General features: G+C 39.4%; 1 protein-coding gene across 4 annotated transcripts in view; it reads right to left on the bottom strand.

Moving 5' to 3' along the window:
- col14a1a (collagen, type XIV, alpha 1a) overlaps positions 1-21,105 on the bottom strand; it is a 98,001-nt gene that overhangs the window by 54,727 nt on the left and 22,169 nt on the right. For all 4 annotated transcript variants that reach the window (XM_077525990.1, XM_077525989.1, XM_077525988.1 and 1 more), the window contains 12 exons: positions 20,782-20,880; positions 8,997-9,152; positions 8,797-8,916; positions 8,444-8,608; positions 8,147-8,311; positions 6,333-6,484; positions 5,456-5,585; positions 4,344-4,489; positions 4,088-4,217; positions 3,311-3,450; positions 2,976-3,102; positions 1,247-1,386 (listed from right to left, as the gene is read on the bottom strand). In XM_077525990.1, the coding sequence (XP_077382116.1) occupies positions 1,247-1,386; positions 2,976-3,102; positions 3,311-3,450; positions 4,088-4,217; positions 4,344-4,489; positions 5,456-5,585; positions 6,333-6,484; positions 8,147-8,311; positions 8,444-8,608; positions 8,797-8,916; positions 8,997-9,152; positions 20,782-20,880 (1,670 nt within the window). The remainder of the gene's footprint in view (positions 1-1,246; positions 1,387-2,975; positions 3,103-3,310; positions 3,451-4,087; positions 4,218-4,343; positions 4,490-5,455; positions 5,586-6,332; positions 6,485-8,146; positions 8,312-8,443; positions 8,609-8,796; positions 8,917-8,996; positions 9,153-20,781; positions 20,881-21,105) is intronic.

Below are 21,105 nucleotides of genomic sequence, written 5' to 3'. Positions count from 1 at the left end.
AGGCATATAATTAAATGCGTAACGGCATCTCTTAACACAACCCCCACCCCCGCCGTACCCACACCACCACCACCACCCTGGAAAAAAAAAAAAAAAAAAAAAAAAAAAAAGGAAAATTTGTGAGACCCTCTCAAGCGCAAAATAAGGTTTAAAGTGATGGAATTGGAAATGTTAGTGGAAGAAGAAAACAAAGATTCGTGAGTTGCAGAAAATAAATATGTCCCTTGGATAATTTTGCAGTAACCACCAACTGCTTAAAAACGTTTCCTTTTTTGCTTAAAATGAAAAGAAAAACCTTCAAAGGTTGAAAATTACTGCAAATGAATATCGGCTTGAAATATCAGTTATCAGCCTCCTTGTACCAATAATCGGTATCGGCCCTGAAAAACAAAACAAAACGTTCTATCACTCGTTTACATGAGCGAAAAAGTTGTCACTGACGCTGCTTTGTATGCTGGTTTGCGCCTTCATTCTGGACGTTCTATTTTCAGATGCAAAATCAGCAAGTTTGTCTCAGGTGTGATAAATCGCCTTGTGTGGCTCCATTTTCCTATTTTATACTCCTCCCACAATGCAGAAAATAAACTTTCCCTGTAATTTAGCCGTGGAAAACACAATCCTGGTTGCGCCATCATCTGTTTCATCATGTTTGCTGACTGACGTTTGACGATTGTATGTGAGGTAATGTCACGATTCTTCCTGACTGTTGGTGCATGTTCGCTGAACAAGTGCTCACTATCTGTGCTGCCAACCGACCTGTCCAACTCCCAAGAGTGTTATTTCCAGCACTGATCACTCACACCAAGAGTCCATGAGCGCGCACACGCACAGACTTGACAGCGAGCTCTATCGCCGCATCCCAGTTGTCTCCAAGGCCTAGATCAGTGTCATAAAACACTCAAGCCATTCATTTCAGGCTCCATTCAGCCTTTATTTACACTCAGTCATGTCTGGGGCTTTCGCAGTTTGGTCCGAGCAGCAGACGCGGCATTTTATCAGGGCACACGCAGCCATAAGTCGACCGCCGTCTTGCTGAACAATCGCGACACCGAAAAGGATAACGATGTTTGGCTCGAAATGAAATTTTCACTCATTTTACAAATTGACGAGAAGAAAATGGTGGCTTTTTAAAAGCGACTGATGCTTCACGCCTTCATTGTTGGCAGCGGAAACTCTTCAAAGTCAACCTGCTGCAATGCAGCGACAAGTCACGTAACGAGTCGCTCATTACCGATACTGGACTGACCTCCTTTGCGGCGCCACCTGTGAGCGGTGCCCAGGAGAGTCTGTAGACGATGATGTCATCGGCTGAGTGATCCCAGATAACCTGAAAGCCATCTGGAGTGACATCACTGGAACGGAGATGTAAGGGACCTGGAACTGGAGCTGTGAGATAAAGCTTGGTTACTTTTTTTTTGTATGGCGCATTTGAGACATAAAATGCATTTTGTTCTTATCGCTGTCGAGTACGGAGATTGCAATGTTGTTACAATTGTATTTAAAAAAAATAATGGTAGTTATGAGCAGGTATTGTGAAAAAGTCAGGTCAATGGTATTAAGTAGTAGTAAATATTGACTTCTTGCATAAACTAGATTTAATTTCCATTAAAAGTACGACGTGTTATTGCAGTTTTTCAGTGTGTGTGCGTGCATAACTAAAATCTGATGGGCTGGCAACCAATCCAAGGTGTACCCCACCTGTCTCCCTCAAAGACAACTGGGGTCCAGCTCACCTGGCTGCAACCCTAATGAGGATTAGCAATTTAGCACTACATAAAATGGCGGGTGGATGTAAAAAAATAAATAAATAAATAAAAAACAAAATAAAGCATAACGCATGTGGCGCAATATTTTTTGTGAGACCCCGTCTTAAAAAAACAAACAAACAAAAAAAATCATCTCGAGTTCAGTACAGGTTTCCAGCTGACTCAGCACTGAAGCCTTGTCGCTTGTTGCTTAAAGGGATATTCCAACCAATCAATAACCGTTAGTATGATTGAATAGCCAGGGGCCGGGAAATGACCTTTTAATGGTCCCGGCCTATTATGCTGAGGTGTAAATGAGGTGGGCATACTGCCAGCGTAGCAGAGGGAGCGGTAGGGGCAATAAAATTCGACACCGTTTGGCACCGGGAGGAAAAATGGCTCACCTTTGAACGGTATTGATACATCTTTTCATGGAAACTAAGAATAAATTGCCATCAGTAGAACTCGCTTGGGGGAATAAAATACAATCAATTTGGAAGACTAAGTTAGGGGAACGTTTATTTACTTCTTCATGCAAATTGGTGCTGGGAGTATCTCCGTTGGTTAACAGTTGGCCATCCCAATGGGCTTTTCTTCACGTGTGGGGGTGATTTTGTCCTAAACCCCCACACCTCCAGCCTGTATTTTGCCATTTTGTGTTTGTTTTGTAAACAGCGGGACGTTTCTGTTGAAAGACAGTGTTTACACCCCTCCAGCCAATCGCAGAGCGGGGGGTGGCGTGTCGCAAACGGTGCCGGGCGAATGTGTCGGCTGGGTGACGTCACTCCCGCGGCAATTTGAAAGCACGCACGGATTTTTTTTTTCACTCACTCATTCACACACGTAAGCTTCTGTGAGTGAGTGAGTGAGTGAGTGAGTGAGTGAGTGAGTGAGTGAAAACAAAAATAATAATCATTGCGTGTTTTCAAATTGCCACGGGAGTGACGTCACACAGCCGACACGTTCGCCCGGCCCCATTTGCGACACAGACAAAATCACCACCAAAGATTAACATAAACCCAGATGTGTAGACTGAGAGAAAGTTAAAGTGTGTACATCCTGTATTTAAAAAGTGCATTTTCCTGAGTGAAACCGGCATACTGGGCCTTTAACTATTGAGAATGATGTCAATTAACGTTTCTGCCTGTTGTGATGGTACAAATGCGCCATCCACAAAACTATCCAAAAGCCGTCTTGATTGATTTCCTCCGTGCAACAAAAGAGACTTACTCGTTGTGAATCCATCAGTGAGCGGCTCTGATTGGCCTTCATCATACAGAGCAAATAGAGCCACAGAATACTCCATCAGAGATGTCAGTCCACTCAGGTCGTACGAGCTCACGGGTCCGACTTCCACCTGAACCACACCAACAATTTGATTACATTTCAAGTACCACTTCTGCTTGCATATTGAGTGATTTTGTCAAGGAGGAATAAAAAAAAAAAAAAACAGGAAGGGATGTGCTGCTTACAAATCTAGTTTATACCAGCATTGAAAAAAAAGTCATATTTGGTCTCGGTCAGCAAGCATACATGTCCAAAATGAAAACATCTTTGACACGCACCTCCTGAGTGACCCGCCCGTCTGTCTTGACCCACATGATACGATAACCAGTGACTCCACTGGCCGCGGGATCCCAGCTGATGTGCGCCGACTTGTGGGTGATGTCAGAGAACTGGAGGTTACTCGGCGCACTAAGTGGTACTGACCAGACAAGAGCGCGAGAAAAAAAGGCGGAGTTAAAATCAATGTGCTCACAATACACTCACTTGATCAAGTACACCAGCACAATCTAAACAGCTCCAATAAGAAAGTCAAAATATATGCTTTTAAAAAGATAATGAAGTCAGTTTTGGTAGACAGGGCTGTTGCTAAGGCAACCAATACTGTATGTTTATTTTCTGTATGATGCACAGTTCTACACCACTGCAAGCTACAATAATAAACAAAAACATAAACATATTGTAAAATAGGGAAGCGTATTGCATTCACTTGAAAAAGAAAACAAGAAAAAAAACTCCTGTTTTTCCTGACTATTTTTGAGGGGGAGCATTGTTTTTGTGTTTTTTCTGAATATTTTTTTTTCTGTTTTACTGATTTGTTGTTGTTTTTTTCCTCATAAAAAAAATCTGAAAAACAAGAAAAAAAATCTTCAGAAAAACAGGAAAAAAACATTACTCAGAAAAAGAAATATTTATTTATAATTTTTATATTTATAATATTTATAATAATAATAATAATACGCTTCCGTAGGAAGATTTGCTATACTACTTTACTTGTAAGATGATTTGTGCTGCGGAATACAAGCCAAATGTGCAGTACGTGGCTATGCAACCCTTACGAGTAGTTTCCTGGTTTGTAATGGGTTCGCTGGCCTCGTCTCCATACATCACATAAACAGTGATAGTATACTCAGTGTGGGGGATCAGACCATCGAGCTCCAGCTTGTTCACTGCTTCTGACACTTTGACCTGCAGATAAAAACAAACTTTAATCATAAACACAGCAATGGTTTGTTTGTGCCCAATGATTAATGTTAGCATGGAAACAAAAACAGGAAAACGTATGTTTGCTTCACATTTTGTTTTCAACGTCACCTCCTTCTCATCTAAGTCTCCGTCATCTGTGAGCGGCGCGTAAAGCACCATGTAGCCGGATGCTCCCTTCACACGGTCCCATCTTGCTTTTATGCTGTTGAGAGTCACATCGAACAGCTGGAGGCCTGTCACGGTGGGGAGAGCCACTGCATATGCACAAGACCACACACGGGGACAAACAGTCACAACCACAATACTGTCAAAATATTTTTTAATAATCTCATTTTGGGGAGGGCTGACTTGCAACTAAACAACTTCATTTTACACTAATAGAATAGTGGATCACTTTTAATGACCCACAAAAGAAGGACCTCAATAAAATGGGTGTCATCAGAAACAGCAGGGAAAACATCATGATGTCAAATCTTCATTAGTGGATACCTGATGTGCATAAAATGTTCTGTATGAAATGGCAAAAGGCCTTTTTTGCTGCAGAGATTTAAAAGTTAAAAACGAACATCCTGCACACAGTATTTTTCATGACAGTGTTAGATTAGGGCTCTTGATGACTAGATAAGATGACTTGAGCCAGGCCGTTTTGTCGCTGTTATTCGTCCTTGCTTGGCGCCTTTCTATCTGTCTGCATTCTGACATACGTATCCAGTAAAAACCAGTTAAGGCCATCAGGCCACACATTCTCACATGGGGAGGCTGAGCCGTTCAGTATAAGTGCAGGGACGATTTTGAATAGATCAGTTCCTCCGCAGGGCTCCGCAGCTGCGTACTCGATCTTTCTGGCATCCAGTAAACAGTTCAACTGAGAAAATGCAGCCGTCTGGTTCTTATTGTTAGTATAATATCGATTCGTGAGCATTAAGATACAAGAACCAGTGGAAGTTCCCACCCGGAACTTTACAACAGAACCAGAAATGCATATAAATGTATAAAGAAAACAGTGTAAAGGAACAACAAAGAGTTATTGCGCCTTTAAATGTGTTACTTTCACAAGAAGCATTTACATGTGCTTTCATCCTCTTAAATTAGAGAGAGTAATCATTTCCGATTGGCTCCACCATCGAGAGGTTTTAATAGTTTATTGCAAGTGCTAAAGTCGCGACGTCGCATGTTTGCAAGCGACAGCTGCGAACGCACGCGCGCGCATAAACACTTACGGGTCGTTTCGTATCCTCGTAGTGGTTCACTAGCCTCGTTTTCATTCACAGCAAACACGGACAGCTGGTATTGGGTCTGCGAGTTGAGATGCTGCAACACCACGGAGGTGTCACGGCCGTCGACAACAGCCTGGGGTGGCAGTGTGGAAGGGGTGCGAAGAGGAAGAGATGAGATTGGGGAAGCAGATGGTGGCGGAAAAGCGGGGAAATGAACGTTAGTTTATGAAAATACAACAATGGAATGGAGTGATGTGAAAATGAACAGGAAAGAGAACAGGATTACTGATGATACATTTTTAGCCATTATGAACTATAAACGGCAATTTGAAAGGTGTGCTACAATTCACGCTAGTCTCCTCGCTAGCAGAATTAAAACGTGGCGGCTGGTGAATCAAATGTACGATGTAGTGGATGCTCGGTCCAAAGATATGGGAAAAAACTCAAGCAGTCAAAGTATTATTCCTAATGTGCCTTTATATGTGCTGATTTGGTAATGTGTCTTTTAGGAATATAAAAGGATCAGTGCATGCGCTCCATCCGTCAGCCCTCCGTACTCTAAAAATGGAGAGCATTTTCCTTCAAGGCACTAATGCATGCAAAGTATTTTTTTTTTTTTTTTTTTTCTTCGGTGTATAAACAATATGGGCAAACGTTTTGGGCTACTTTGCCATTTCACTTTAAAGTAAAAAGGAGTTAAAACTTGAAGAAACCATCCAGTTGATCCCGCCATTTAGAGGTTTTCAAAGAATTACGGTTCAGAGAATATCAAGGGTTTATAGCTGAGAAATTATTGATTAAATAATTGATTAGAAGTTATCTCCACAGGGAAAAGTTTTCTGACGAAGCAATATTGTCAGTAAAATAAAATCCCTTTTACCTCCTGTGGTAGTCCTCCGTGAACAGGGAAATAAAGCACTCTGTATTTGGCAACATTTCCAGGCGAGTGGCGCCATGTCACTCGAAAGCTCCCGGAAGTGACCTCTGATGTCGCCAAGTCTGACGGTGGTCCAATTCTCTCTGGTGGTTGTTCTGGAAGGGGGAAAAAAAGGTGGAAAGTCGGACGCTTTGAGATCAGACACAGCAGAAATGCAAGTTTATATGAACAGATATGAGAATTATTTCTTTCAAAGGAGCAAGCTTCGGGATAATGACTAAAGGAACAAGATGTAATTTCAACGTTCCTATTATCTCTGGCTTATTAGGCTCAATATTTGTAATGAATGACTTTGGACTCATTAAGACATATCGAACAGTTTTAGAATTGCTGTGATTCATGTTAAATTCTCTACATAATGACGACCAGATCTTAACCTAACCAAAAAATACATATCTGCAATTAGGCTTGGAATGTATTTAAAGGTCAAATACTTTTTTTTCAAATTATATCTACACTACAGTAAAGTAAATATATGATCATTTAAGTTAAAGCCTACATCATACAGTTGCAAGAAATCCCCTTGATTACCTAGTTAGACTAGGTTAAACATATTATTTCAATTGTTTAATTCAAAACAGTGAAACTCATAAAGTGTATTACAGAGGGGGGATAGTGGACCGGGTTGGCCCGTTTATATGCATACGCTATAATTGATACCTTTTCAAAATGCACAGAAGGAATTAGTGCTGTTAAAGTTAAAGCAATAACTAATTAATTAATCACAAAAAAAATTATTAATGCAGATTAATCACACTATTAATTTTGACCACTGATGATCCTTTAGCTGACAGTGGATGATTACGTTCAAGGTAGCACAGGTTGTGTTTGAGCAATAAACACAACTACATGCAATAACGCATTTAACATATGTTTGCGTATGACATTCAGAATATTTGTTCATGTCAAACTATTGGGGTCTTTTTTTTTTCTTTTTTTTTATTATGCAAGAAATGAACTGATTAGAAAACGAGGAGGATGACGCATGTGCAGTGGATCAAAAAAGTTGAAGACGTCCTCTAATATTAAATGAAAAAGAATTGACACATAACAGATGCTCTTTAAATTTGGCAGGCAAAATTTTTGATTAAAAATCCTTTTTAATTAAGCAATTAATCGTGATTAATCAAAATTTTAAAAATCTGATTTAAGAAATGTAATTGTTTGACAGCTAATTATTATTATTATTTTTACCCAAGAAAAATAAATAAATATTGAAACAAAAAATGGGCATAACCACGGCAGCATTTTCCATAAATAACAGTGGTTGTTCTCCCTGCCCCCAAAACACATGAAAAACAATGACAAAATTAAAATGAAAAAAATATTTCATACATTTTAGAAAAAAAAAAAAAGAATTTAATAAGAGAATCAGCAGGTGTCGAACCGCAAATATGCGAGGTCACCTGTATATAGATTCACTACACATAATGAATTTTTTTTTTTTTTTAATTTTTTTACATTCAGATGATTTTAGATTACAGCTATAGTGAAAACACCAATTTTACCAAATGATTTTTAACGTAAAAATTAGGTACATCTATGGCCTTTAGCGAAGTAGCATCTTAAGTGTTTCATTAATGGCAATAAATGCGTTTCACTTGCGGAATTAAGCGACTGAAATAAAAGAACTTTTCTACCGTTTCTCTTTGAATTTATTGGGATGCACCTGTATTTTTATTGGTTGCAAATCGCACCCGTGTCGTCCTTCCGGTCAGTTAGCCTGCGATTTACTTAGTGCGTCCTTGTCCACTTACGCTCCTTAATGTCCTTGTCTTGCTGCTCCACTTGCTCGCAAACTGTCCTCGTCAATCCCTCGACAATGGAGCTCATAACGTTGAAGTCGGCAACGTTATACACGTGAGAGTCGTCCGGCTCCGAGGCGATGGAGCGCAGCTCGTTCTCATCGGCATTCTTTACACCTGCGAAAGGGAGAGGGAACGCACGCGGGGGGATTTTCCACTATTCTAACCGTGGGCACTTGCACGATGGGGGGGGGGCTTATAACGGGATCCTTCACAACTCCTGTCAACCCGGCGTGTGCCCAATCTCACCAATTGCAAACAGCTCAACGCCAGCTTTTTGCAGGCTTTCTGCAGGCGGCACAACATCATCCTGAGACTTCCCATCGGTAATGAGGATCCCGATTTTAGGTACACCGACGCGGGCACCAGACTCGGGCTTGAAACAGTTCTCTAAGATATAGGACAGCGCGAGCCCTGGGGAGAGACAAAGGATAGAGGTGGTTGGTGCATACATAAAAAAGAGAGCGGGGGTGGAGGAATAAAAGATGGTAGTAGACATGGGGTTTATATCGAGTGTAAATGAAAGGCATACGAGAGGGACAATGAATTGACATTTTATTAGGGAATTGGATCAAATGAACACGGAAATAATAAAACGGTACCCGTGAGAGTGTTTCCTCCTTTGTAAGGAAGGTTCTTGACAGCATCAACAACAGCTTCTTTCGTGGTGAAAGCATTGAGGTGCCATTCGATTCTGGGGTCACCGCTATACTGAGCCAGACCTAAAATCATCACAGTGCAAATGCAAAGGACAGTTTTACAAAAGAAAAAAAAAAAAAAGTCTGATAATGGAAAGCCGTACCTATCCTGATTTTATCAATGCCAACGTCAAAGGCGTTGACCAAGTTTTCCAGGAACATGCGGACCAGCCGGAAGTTGAGCCGACCGATACTCCACGAGCCATCGACCAGGATCACAATGTCTGCTATGGATTCCGTGTGGCACACAAACTGGTCCGCTGGAAAGACAAGAGATTTTATTACAAACTAAACGCTAGAATCATTTATTAAAGCAAAAACCTCCATCAAGTTCTCATATTCTGTCATTTCCATGATCTACAAAGGAAATTCCATTAGCCATGTGCCAGTCTTCTACAAAATGTATTTTTCTGACCGTAAGTCTCACTTTTCTTATTTGTGATTTTTTTTTATATTTTGGCTAGTTCTACGACTTATAATTCAACTTATATATAAAAAAAAATTAGAACTTAGACTGCCACCCAAAATCCTCGTTCATCATGTTGAAAGCAGCAAATGAATCCCAGTTTTGGGTTCAAGTTCAAGCCTCTACTGTTCTTGGTCTCAGTTTTTGTAAAATAAATTTCCCCCAAAAATGTGACTCATGCTTCAGACCAACCCATATGTTTTGTTTTGTTTTGTTTTTCTTCTTCATGAGGCATTTTTTTTGGCTGGTGCGGTTTATACTACGGAGGAACGTATGGTCTGAAAAATACTGTTACACAGGCTACTTTTTTTTTTTTTTGCCAGCGCAAGTCAACACAGGAAGCTGTATAACGCTACATCGAGGCTGGTTAGACCGAGTGTTTGTATTTTTGCAGGGGGGAAAAAAGGCAGTTTACAAAATTGTGGCAGTGAACACCGACTTGATTTGCAACCAATGGAAGCGGTCTCCTCTCATTCCCTTTAAATGCAACACATGAGAAGAAGAAACTGATTTGCTAGAGTCTGGTGGGAGGAAAGAAATGGTGTTCAAGTCTTTGGGAGAATGCGCGCTCTCTGCTAGATTTCACAAGGAACACCCCCATTTAATGGGTACTCCACCCAGAGTGCAGAAATGGTGAAAATATGTGCAAATGACAAAGGGAGGATCTGCGCACAAAAAACAAAACAAAAAAAAAGCCTCTCGGAAGAAAAAAAACAGCAATTTCAGAAGACTACATAATACCCAGTCAATATTGTAATGCATCTTACAAAGGCAACAATGACATCAAATTCAATGTAAATGCATTTCTATTTTTACACAAACATAAGCAGATCAACAAGGTTCATTTGGACCATGTGGAACAAACTGTTGACAAATTCAGCGTGGCTGTGATAAAAGATTGCACAAGCCTGTCCGCAAGTGATCCGAGGAGCATTTCATACCATAATCATCTGACAAATTTTCATATTAACTCTGCCCAATGTTTTGAAAAATGATCCCCAATCACATATTGGATATACATTATTTCTGCAATCATCTGGCTATTGACTCACACCCATAATACACGGGGAGACATAGGAAGGGGACAGAAAATCAAAGGCCTGCCTCGCTCCGACACATAAATATGGATACAATGTTGTTGATGTCAGAGAGATTGTTCGGTTGCTTCATGCTGATACATCTCATCGCTACACACCGCCTGCCTTGCTGACAACAGCCGGCTGGTCAAAGGTGCGTCTTCTCTCCCCAAGTCCCATCTGCCTTAGTTCTTCTCGCTCTCTCTTTTCTTTTTTTTCTTTTTTTTTTTTCCACCACCGACATCCGTTCATCTCCCCTCTCATCTAACACCTTCGCTTTTCCCGATTGAAATTACACAATCCTGAGGAAACGTGTGAGCTCATTTATGACACATGACTTGAAAAGTGAAGAAATGAGACACACGGAGAAGGCAACAAGTCTTGGCGATAACAACTTATGTTATGTTTTTTTTTTTTTGTTTTATTCAATAATGTCAGTACAAAAAAGTTCTGTGTCTGTCTATTAACTCAGGCTGGGTTCAGGGAGGGGGGGCGGGGTTGAGAATAATAAAAAAAAAAATTTAAAATCAAATGCTCGATATTGAATCACTTTTCCTTTTGGAGCCTGATATCGATTCATAAAACCATTAATTATTTTAATATCTCTTTTCCCCATAAATTCATAAGAAAATTTTGTTTTTGTATCTTGTGTTTTCTTGGAATTTACTGTTAACATGAATTCAAAAGTACTTCTTACATTTATGAAAACCCGACTTATTGCACTTTAAGATAATTTAGAATCTTTTGAATTTATATTTACAATTATTGAATTAGAATAATGAAAATATTTTCATCTCACCCTTGCTGATGTAATTTCTCTGTAACATTTAATTGATTAGAACACGTGCCACTAACATTAATAAACTAAATCATTTGACCAGTTCTCCGCAAAATTTAACTTGGAATTTCATGTTTGTGGAGTTTTTATCATGCCCTTGATATTTAAGAAGAATTGATGTTCCGTGATTAATCAATATTGGATTGAATTGAAGTGAATCGAATCAAAACAAAAAAACAAAAAAATCTGAATCGAATCAAACTAAACTTGTGCATTGAAATCGAATCAATTGAGGAAATTAGAATTGATATCCAGCCCAATTATTAACATTGGTTGAATTCCTGGATGATAAAGAAACTTTAGCAAAATTGGCAATAAGTTAGAGGCATAGAAATGGTCAAAATTACTTGATTAAAAAAACAACAACAACAAAAAGAAGCATCACAATTCCAGGCATACTTAACAAATGGTGCTCATTCCAGTGTTTTGTTTTTTTTAAGGAAAAAACATCTGCACTTATCGCCTTCCCGTTCAAGCATGTACCGACAGAGCATTTGGTGCTAAACTGTGTGTGGCTTACCAGGTTCTAAACAATGTTGCCGGGTGAACTATATTCGAACCTAATTTGCATATAAGCTGATGATTAGCTAAAGCTACTGCCGTAACTGATCCCGTTTTCATGCGTGTAGAAAAATGGACGAGCTTCAACCAGAATTGGCTCGCAGACGCACGTTTAACGCGACGGTCCACCTGGCGCAAGGGATCGAACGCAAAGCAGACCAAAACGAGGAAAAACCGATGCGGCTCCCAGACAATCGGATTATTGAGCACGAGTGCTGAAATTGTTACTAAAACTGTGAAAGCTGCAATATGAGGCCGAGGTGGCCTGCCAGACTCCTCAAACAGAACAGCACGTATGGGCAAACGCAGGTCATAAACGATACCAAGAAGCAAGAAATGGAGACACATATCAAAAGTTGTTCGAGGTCGTAACACGTGCTGGCATGATGCACTCGATTTCAAAGTGTGGAAAGGTTTAATCGAGCCATCCATTACATCCCAAAGCTCGAAAAAAAGAGGATTTGCAGTGCGAGTTACACATATATTTAGGTGAAAATATTTTGATTTCTAAAAAGAGGACACTCGACCCGCCATCGAGATACATAAATGATACTCAACGTTTATTCAAACCTGCCAGACATTATTATAACTATTTAAATGTATGCATCCTCCGTGTGGGTTGACAATAAAAAAACAAAAAGCAATGAATAAATAAAGAGAAATGATTTAGTATGGGAGCTCAGAGCGCTACCAGTGAGCTCTAATTTTGAGTCATGTTTACTGAAAAAAGATGCAAAGGTGATCTGAGAGGATCAAAGAGTAAACTGGGTCATTTGGTGACGTCAAACAGAGGAAATATTTGTTTACTCTCAAGGTGTCTTCAAACATTTCCAGAATTTATAGTAGCATAATTAATTGTCTTATTCCTAGTCCACTGTACGACGTCAAGTTAATAAATAAATATATAACATATAAAAAAAAGGGAAATCAATTGGTTGTTCATTATTAAAGGGATACTTGACTCATTGAGCAATTTTCAGCAGTAAAAAGTTAATATTTTGTCGACAATTAATGTGGTAACTTCATTATTTTTCATGTACAATTAATACCTTTTAAAAACGAATTTTTCGACTTGCTGTCGACTGATGATGACATCACCTGTGCTGAGGAAGTAGGTAACGACCAATCATGGCTCAGTTTACCGATCAAACGGAGAGAACAGGTGAGCCGTGATTGGCCATTACATACTTTCGTCAGCACAGGTGATGTCATCATCAGTCAACAGCGAGTAGAAAATTTACTTTTTAAATTGATTAATTATACATGAAAAATAACGAAGTGAAGTTATCAAATTCTTTCTGGACAAAATATTAACTTTTTACTGCTGAAAATTGTTCAATGAGTGAAATATCTTATTTTCTCTTTTGTGTTCATAATTGCTCAGATTACTTGATTATTCAAAGCTTCAATAGGATCCTTGAAAACTAAAATATTCAAGTAATTCATTCGAAAAATTGCTCCCCAAAGAAGAAAAGTTGCATCTGCACATTTTTTATGTATTTTTTTTTTCTTTTTAAGTCTGCAGGGAGCTGGATCTTATCCCAGCTGACAAGACACCCAGGATCTCATTAGCTCCAGGTGTGAGTTTGCCTATTTCCCAGCAGTCTCGAATGCAACATTCACATTCTACCTGGAGGGCCAACAGTGAATTACAGTAGCAAAAAGGCATCATCTAACATTCTGCAGGCCGAGCAAGTCGCAAGAGACTGAAAAAGAAATATTGGAACTAAAAGCAAAACCACATTTTAAACGTGAAATAAAAGTCATTAAAAGTAGTAAAGCTTTTAAAACAAACAAAGTTGAAATTGCCGGCATGTTTCCATGTTGCTGTTTCCGCGCTCTATTTTCATCAACTGTTGCTTCTCACCACACAGCCTTGATTTATTGCCGATTTCTTTTTTTCTCGCCAAGGATCAGACAGAATGGGCTGCCATTCCAGTCTCTCTCTCGTGAAGTTTTATGAGCTCCCCACCGCTCTGATTACATTGCAGCTGCTGAAATTAATGTCAAGAACAGTGACGGTTATGCAAAGACGGACTGACGTTAGAAACGGTCGCCACGTGACACCGACATTTCACATTTCTTAATCAATGTTGGATTCCTGGCTAAAACTGGTTTTAAAATAGCACTTCACCCCCCACAACCATGATAATTTACTGCAAAGGTAATCGAAATCCGTTACGTTGTTTTTCATGAAATTGATGAGCAGTCTTGATGTACACGAAATGATGATGGGATACTGCACTGTCTCGTTGTTATGGCAGACCAAAAATATATGGCAGCACAGTTGCAAAAGGAATCCCCTCTTGTTGTAAGTCAAAACTGTGACAGTGCAAAGGATATGTTGGAAGCAAATCCTGAAAATGAAAAGCTTCCTGTATGTGTTGGATAAAGATTCAGTCTAGCTTCTCATTTGTAGTCTTTTTTTTTTTTTTCATCCATGTCGAAAATAAGGAAAACATTTTTAAAAAAAACATCACAACTTTATTTAGTGAAGTGAAGAATGCTCACAAAGCTTCTCTGATCTGAAAGATCGTTTAGAGAACTGTGACAAGTGCTCAAAAAGGAAGATTTTCTGTTCTTTTGAGGGGGGGGGGTTAAGTTTATTAGATCAGGCAACATGGCGAGGATTGTGACGTCTGCCATTTGCTTCGTGATCTCAGAGCACCTTAGTAAACTCAGCCACTCATTGCTATTCATGCAGGAGTGTGCGCGCCTGCCATGGGAGAATGTGATTTATTGGATTATACGGCATAATCCCGCCGATGTATTTTTGACAGTTTGCCTCGTTCCGCGGGCGACCTTTCTTGACATCTTGAACTTTAATCGACCGCCTTGTTCGGTTTCACCTCACTGCAACGATGTTCTGACGCAGCAGATGCTTTCTTGCGTTGGCTCAATACACCAAGAGGCTTTCCCGGCTAAAGCCGGCTCTCTTCTTCTACCTTTTGTCTGTTTGCTTTTCCTGCTCTCGCCATTCTGTTTGTCTTAATCTAATCTCTATGCTTGGGTGCGCACATATTTGTTGAGCTGAGGAGGGTTCTATTTCGCAATTGGGCCCCTCTTATCATATCTGGACTTTTTTTTCTTTTCTTTTTTTTTAAACTCATGCACTTATTGTATTATTGAAAAAATATATTGGTGGTTCTGCCTGGATCCAATATTTCATATTGTGCCTCATCAGGAAGAACATTCCCTCAACTATCCATCATGTTTACAGACACCAATTCACTGCATTATTGTTTGTTGAATTATTTACTTTTATGACCTTTAGATTATGATTCCATTAAGACTCAAAATCATTAATAAGTAACAAACATCCTCAGGGCAGATAAGTGAAACATGTTTGATTGTGGCACAAAATCTCTCACACAAGTCAAACAAGCTGGTCAAATGTGCCAAAGCACAACATTTTTTATTCAAAACGATGCTGACTCCCCACCATGTTAGTGGTCAACACATACTGCAGGTTGGAAACAAAAGTCGAGGAGAGGATCTCCATTTATCGGACTGAGACTGCATTATACAGCCACCAGGTTTATTGGTAATTATACAGTTCATAAATAAACAAAGCAGTGGCTAACTTGGCATTGTGTCAAATATAAAAGCTGGAAAAAAAAATTAATAGGCCTATTCTTCCATCCATCCATCCATCCATTTCCTTGACCACTTATTAGAAAAAAACAAAAAACAAAACAAAACAAAAAAAACAGCGCATTGCCATGGCAACAGCGTGCAACACATAAAAAAAAAACTTTCAATAGCTTTCACATGCAGTTACAGCTATTGATAAATCTATTTTTAGCGAGCCTGTCCAATGTGATGATTTAAGGGGACATAAATTAAAAAGGAGCCCGGAATATCGAGGCATGTTTGTTTGTTTTTTTTAAAAAAGCCTAACCGGAAAATTCAATCAATTTCCAAATTAGCCGTATCATTCCACCTAGCAAACTGTAACTAATTATACAAACTGCTGGCACATTTCTGTGTCTCTTCCAAAGCATAATGCATTTAAGCTGGCTCTCGTCCCAAAGTCAATTTGCATTTGCAGGTATTCTGTGTGACATCGTTTTCACAGGATGAGAATATTTCAGAGTGCTAACATTTTCAGCACTTTTTTTTTTTTTTTTTTTTTTTTAAAGGAGGTGGAAAGCCACACAAGTGGACACAAATCATTCTAATTGACCTCTTCACTTTAACAGTCCTTGCCAACATTGACCCAAATACCACCAGAAGATCCACCCAAGAGCAGTGTCATACAATTACCGGATTTTTCGGATTATAAATCGCAGTTTTTTTTCATAGTTTGGCCGGGGGTGCGACTTATACTCTGGTGCGACTTATGTGTGAAATTATTCACACATTATTATATCATTTCACGTTATTTTCACACTAAACCGCAAGAGGGCGCTCTAGGCCTGTGTTGATAATTTCAACATTGCTGGTAAACGAGGAAGCGACGCATCGTCTCTCTTCCGAGTTGGGGGAGATGTTTAAAAGTGACACCGAGGATGAAGATTTCATTGAATTTAGTGATTTGGAGTGAAACTGATAGTTTGGTAAGCTTGTTAGCATGTTCTTTATGCAAGCGTTATATGAATAACTTGTAGTGATGGGAACATAATTCACCCACGGAACGTTCAGACGAAGGGAAGGGAGAGTTCCGGGTGGGAAGGTTTTGTTATGTGGAAAAGGGGAGTTAGCCTGTTAGCTTCTAGCTGAGTGGGGAGTTGCTGTTAAGACCTCAGAAGCTGATGTCAATAAAACGCCAGCCTTTGGCTCCGTGCTTCAACACTCCGCCTCCGACTCCCGTCACTGCTCGCTACAAACTCTTAATATGTTACGTCGTTACTGACATTACCAGGCATGTCAGTCATGTAACGTTGCCTGTTGTTCTCTCTTTTATTTTTATTTTAAATTGCCTTTCAAGATGACGTATGTTTTTGGTGTTGGATTTTATTAAATAAATTTCCCAAAAAAATGCGACTTATACTCCAGTGCGACTTCTATATGTTTTTTCCTTCTTAATGATGCTTTTTTTTTTTTTGTCTTGTGCGATTTATAATCTGGAGCGATTTATAATCCGAAAAATACGGTACCTTAACCTAGCGACGAACCCTATTACTTCATTGAGGACAAGGACAAAAGTCTGGCAAGTTCTCTCTCTCTCTCTCTCTCACTCACTCACTCACTCACTCACTCACTCACTCACTCACTCACTCACTCACTCACTCACCCAAAGTGGGCGATGGTGGATCTGCTCCCGAGACCGCGAATCGACAGCCAGCGTGTGCCAGGCCGACGCAGCTTTGAATCGAAATGATTCAGCTGTGGGCCTGTGAGTCTAATGCAAAGTATTAAAGACACATTGGCAAGATGGAAAGAGCCGTAAGTGAAGGGAGATAAATGGAGGGAAAAAAAGTGTGCAAATTGCAGAGGACACCGAGATGAGTTTCCACCGTGAGTCCTTTCGCTGCCTCCTCACTTTGCATTAAGGTTTATATTCATTATTTTTCAATTCTCCTCACCGCTTTCCCTGCTGCTCTTCCTCGTGTCATATTTTTATTGCCTCGCCAGCTGTCAAAATCATCATCACTCTACCCTGTTCTGAAACTGGCAACATAAACAGATGATTCAAATTAATGTTGTAGCCTCAATGGGCTGCCGCCTGCCATAAAAATTCACCAACATTGTGACATATTTCTGCAGATCAACTTTTTGCACATCAAATCTCTTTGCCACAAAACGCTCAAACAAGAAATTGATTAAAACAATGAAGGCACAAGTGTAAGCAACCAAGTGGAAGACGAAGACGAAGCTGCTGTGTATGCATAACAATAACAATATTGCTGGCAGTGTGCCACTCGATAGAACACTGCTGAAATTTGCACAGGACAAGATTTAAAAAAAAAAAACGTTTGCAGAAATCTGCAAGCAGAATAACCTTCCGACAGTTCGATGTCATCTTGCGGTCTGGCTCGCTTTCATTTACTGCCTCATTGAAAATCACTCGAGCTGGGTTTACATGTCACGAGATGTTTTTCGTGTCCAACTGTTTACTGTTTTCCTGCCCAATGTTGACTGTTATGTTTTGAAAATGGCTTTTTAAATAGGGATGTAAAGATAATGGCAATATTGTGATATTAAAACTGCCACAATATCGTCGTCATCGTGCTCACAATATTTAAATGCAACGCAAATGTAAAAAAAAAAAAAAAAGGCAGCTCAATTTCCATTTGTGCAGTTGTAACCCCCTCTGTTGGCTTTTTTTAGTGCAATTTAATTTTCATTAGGGATGTTTTGGCCCTTCTATGTTTAAAACCTACAGTAATTGTCAGATGAAGGGGAACGTAATATGCATGTCAATATGTGGAGGAACTCAATGTGTGCGGCAATTAACAACAACATAATAATAATAATCATCATCATCATCATCATCATCATCATCATAATAATCATCATAATAAAAACATTGTTTTACATACAAAAGCACAGTATTGTGCTTTTTTATAGTATGAGCTAATTTTTTTTACTGTGACCTTTTTTAAATATCGCCAACCTCCCCACACTATCGTGATAATTATCGTATCGTGACATTTGGATATCGTTACATCCCTATTTTTAAATCAACTTAAATGTGGTAAATGTGAACTTGAATGAAGTCAAGTCAGAGGATTTCCAAAAGGAATCAGGGAGATGTGTGTACAACATTAATCGTATTAAAATAGTGGAGTCAGTCGATTACATTTTTTAATCGCAATTAATCACATGACTTCAATAGTTAACTCACAATTAATCCCAAATTTTATATCTGTTCTAAATGTACAATGAAATATTTTTTCCTAAGTTTTCGCAGTCTCGTTACCATAAAAGTAACCTGGCAATAGCCAGATGGAAATGCTCCGCAATATCCATCTGGTGCCTCTCCACAGTAATTTGGTCGGGAAAAGGCGGGACATTCTGGACAATCATTTGTAGGTTGTTTTGTGATCCTTTTTGCTGCCCACAAAGTGATTTTGAGCTCATTTTTGTTTCTGTCTTTGCCTTTTTGGCAAGATGACAGCATCTCTTTGCATTAAAAGCAGTTTCTAATAAATATTAGAAACCTCAAATGGTGACGGTAAAGAGCGAAGTCGTTTCATCATGATTCATTGAATGGCTGTTGCTTTTTCCATTGACTTTACCCCAAACGTATCTGAGGAGCTAAGCTCCCAATTTATAGACCAAAATAAATCCTAATAAAAGGCTTGACATTAACACCCGCCAGCCGCCAAATTCAGGTGATTTTCAGCTGTGGCGAGTAGCAGAGCTCCTCCTGCTGGCCACTTTTAACGGGTGGAATTTCAATTGCAGTGGTGTTCATGTGATCTGCTGTGGCATGCGTGGCACGAAACGCAGACAATTTCACGTAGCTTCAGTCACAAAAATCCCACCAAAAAAAACAATCGAGCTTTTCTCCACCCTCTCCCACCAACTAGTTCAACCCAAACATGCTGCATATCCACTATATCATGTTTAGCCCCCATTCGGGACTTACTGAGACTTCATAATAAACATGGACCGGTTCAGGATTACGAATACACAGTACACACCGGGAGCATTAATTACAATGACATAAACACTGGCATGCTATAGAAGGCCTCACGAGTCACAGTGGAGCATGAAAGAACACCTTTCACTCTTCCAGAGCGTGACATTATCATCATCACCGCAGTACACAAAAGCTCAGAGACGCACAACGCATTCATCGACTCGACTGACGCACAGCGGCATACTATTATAAAGCCCGAGAGATGTGAAGCACAACACTAATGAAGGTCACCTCTGCTGCAGTCAATGGTTTGTGATCAAGCAGCCAGAAGGAAATCCAAAATGTACAGAGGGAAGAAGAGGGTGAGGAGATTATTTCATTCTAAAGTTTGTTTTGATACACTGTCCCTATTTAAATAAATCTGCTTTTTAAGAAAAAAAAAATACCATCATTTAATTATTTATTTATTTGTTTGTTGTTAGAATAATCATTTTAGGAGACCATATAATTTTTTTGTGTGTCCCTGTGAAAGATTAAATTATGTGTGTTGATTTTTTGTTTTTTTTTGCCAGATTAGGTACAGTGAAACTTCCATATTTGAAAGGCCCTAATATAATACGATTTGGAGCTCAACCATAATTTTCAACCAAAAAAAATAAATAAATAAAAATAATATCAATTCTGCTCAAGGGTTACTTGTAAACTTGGAGGAGAAAATGGTGTGTCTTCTTTTGTTAAGAATGGCAAACATTAGTGAATAATTGTGTTGTGATGTTTTGCATAATCTTGTTCGGTATAACTGTACGTTTGTATAGCTTAAATTGGATTGAACACATTTAAGAATCCAGAGTCGTTCAGTTTGTCACCAAGCAGAAATAATCCTTTTTTGTCTCTCTCCTTTCACTGAATTTGAAATATAAGGTATTTGTAATGTGGCTAAGGCTGCCAGTTCAAAAAAAAGATGAAAAGCCAGACAGTCTCGTCTGGGGCAAGGTAGTTCAAGTTCATAGGAAACCACAAAGACACAAGACCCTCATTGACAAATACGTCTCTCAGCCTTGTGTACGCAACTCGGAATGATTTACCAACAGAGTGTAAATAGGATTAGCATTTTATTTCTGTATTGTGTTGGTGTGTCGTTTTGTTGTCAGCGAATAGCACAAAAACTCAGCATGGAGGAAGAAATTCACAATCTTATCCAGCTGGACATGGAAAGACCCACAGCTCACATTTATTTTTGGCTTTGGGTTGTTGTAAACGTTTCAAAATGGCCCCGACAGCTGTTTGCGGTGCGTCGATTCATCACCAGAGCACACAAAAGCAAAACACTTTTATGTTTTTATTCTATTCATCCGAGCGCCACATTAACGTACGTGACGCCCGAGTCTCCTGGCAACTTTGCGAGCATTTTTCTTACCTCCGGAGATCTCGTTGACGTCTTCAGGAAGAAGGAATGAATCGGTCAGTCGCTGCGGCTCCGTTTTGCCTCCTCCGTCACTTTCGCCCTTCTCGACTGCTGCACGTGGAATAGAAAAGACACAAGATGCACAATTCATTCAATCCAGACTATATATTGCACTGCATCCTTCCATTGCCGATTTTTATTAAACAATGTATTTATTTTTTTTTACTTTTTTTTTTTACTTTTTTTTGGGGGGTCACAGATATATGAATTACATTTCTTCAGAAAAAACTATTGAGAAAGCTATAGTTAGTTAGTTAGTTAGTTAGTTTTCATGCA

This window comes from Festucalex cinctus, chromosome 7 (assembly GCF_051991245.1).
Source record: "Festucalex cinctus isolate MCC-2025b chromosome 7, RoL_Fcin_1.0, whole genome shotgun sequence".
Classification (NCBI taxonomy): domain Eukaryota; kingdom Metazoa; phylum Chordata; class Actinopteri; order Syngnathiformes; family Syngnathidae; genus Festucalex; species Festucalex cinctus.
The sequence above is the reverse complement of the archived record's forward strand: the minus strand, read 5'-3'. Positions and strand labels throughout refer to the sequence as shown.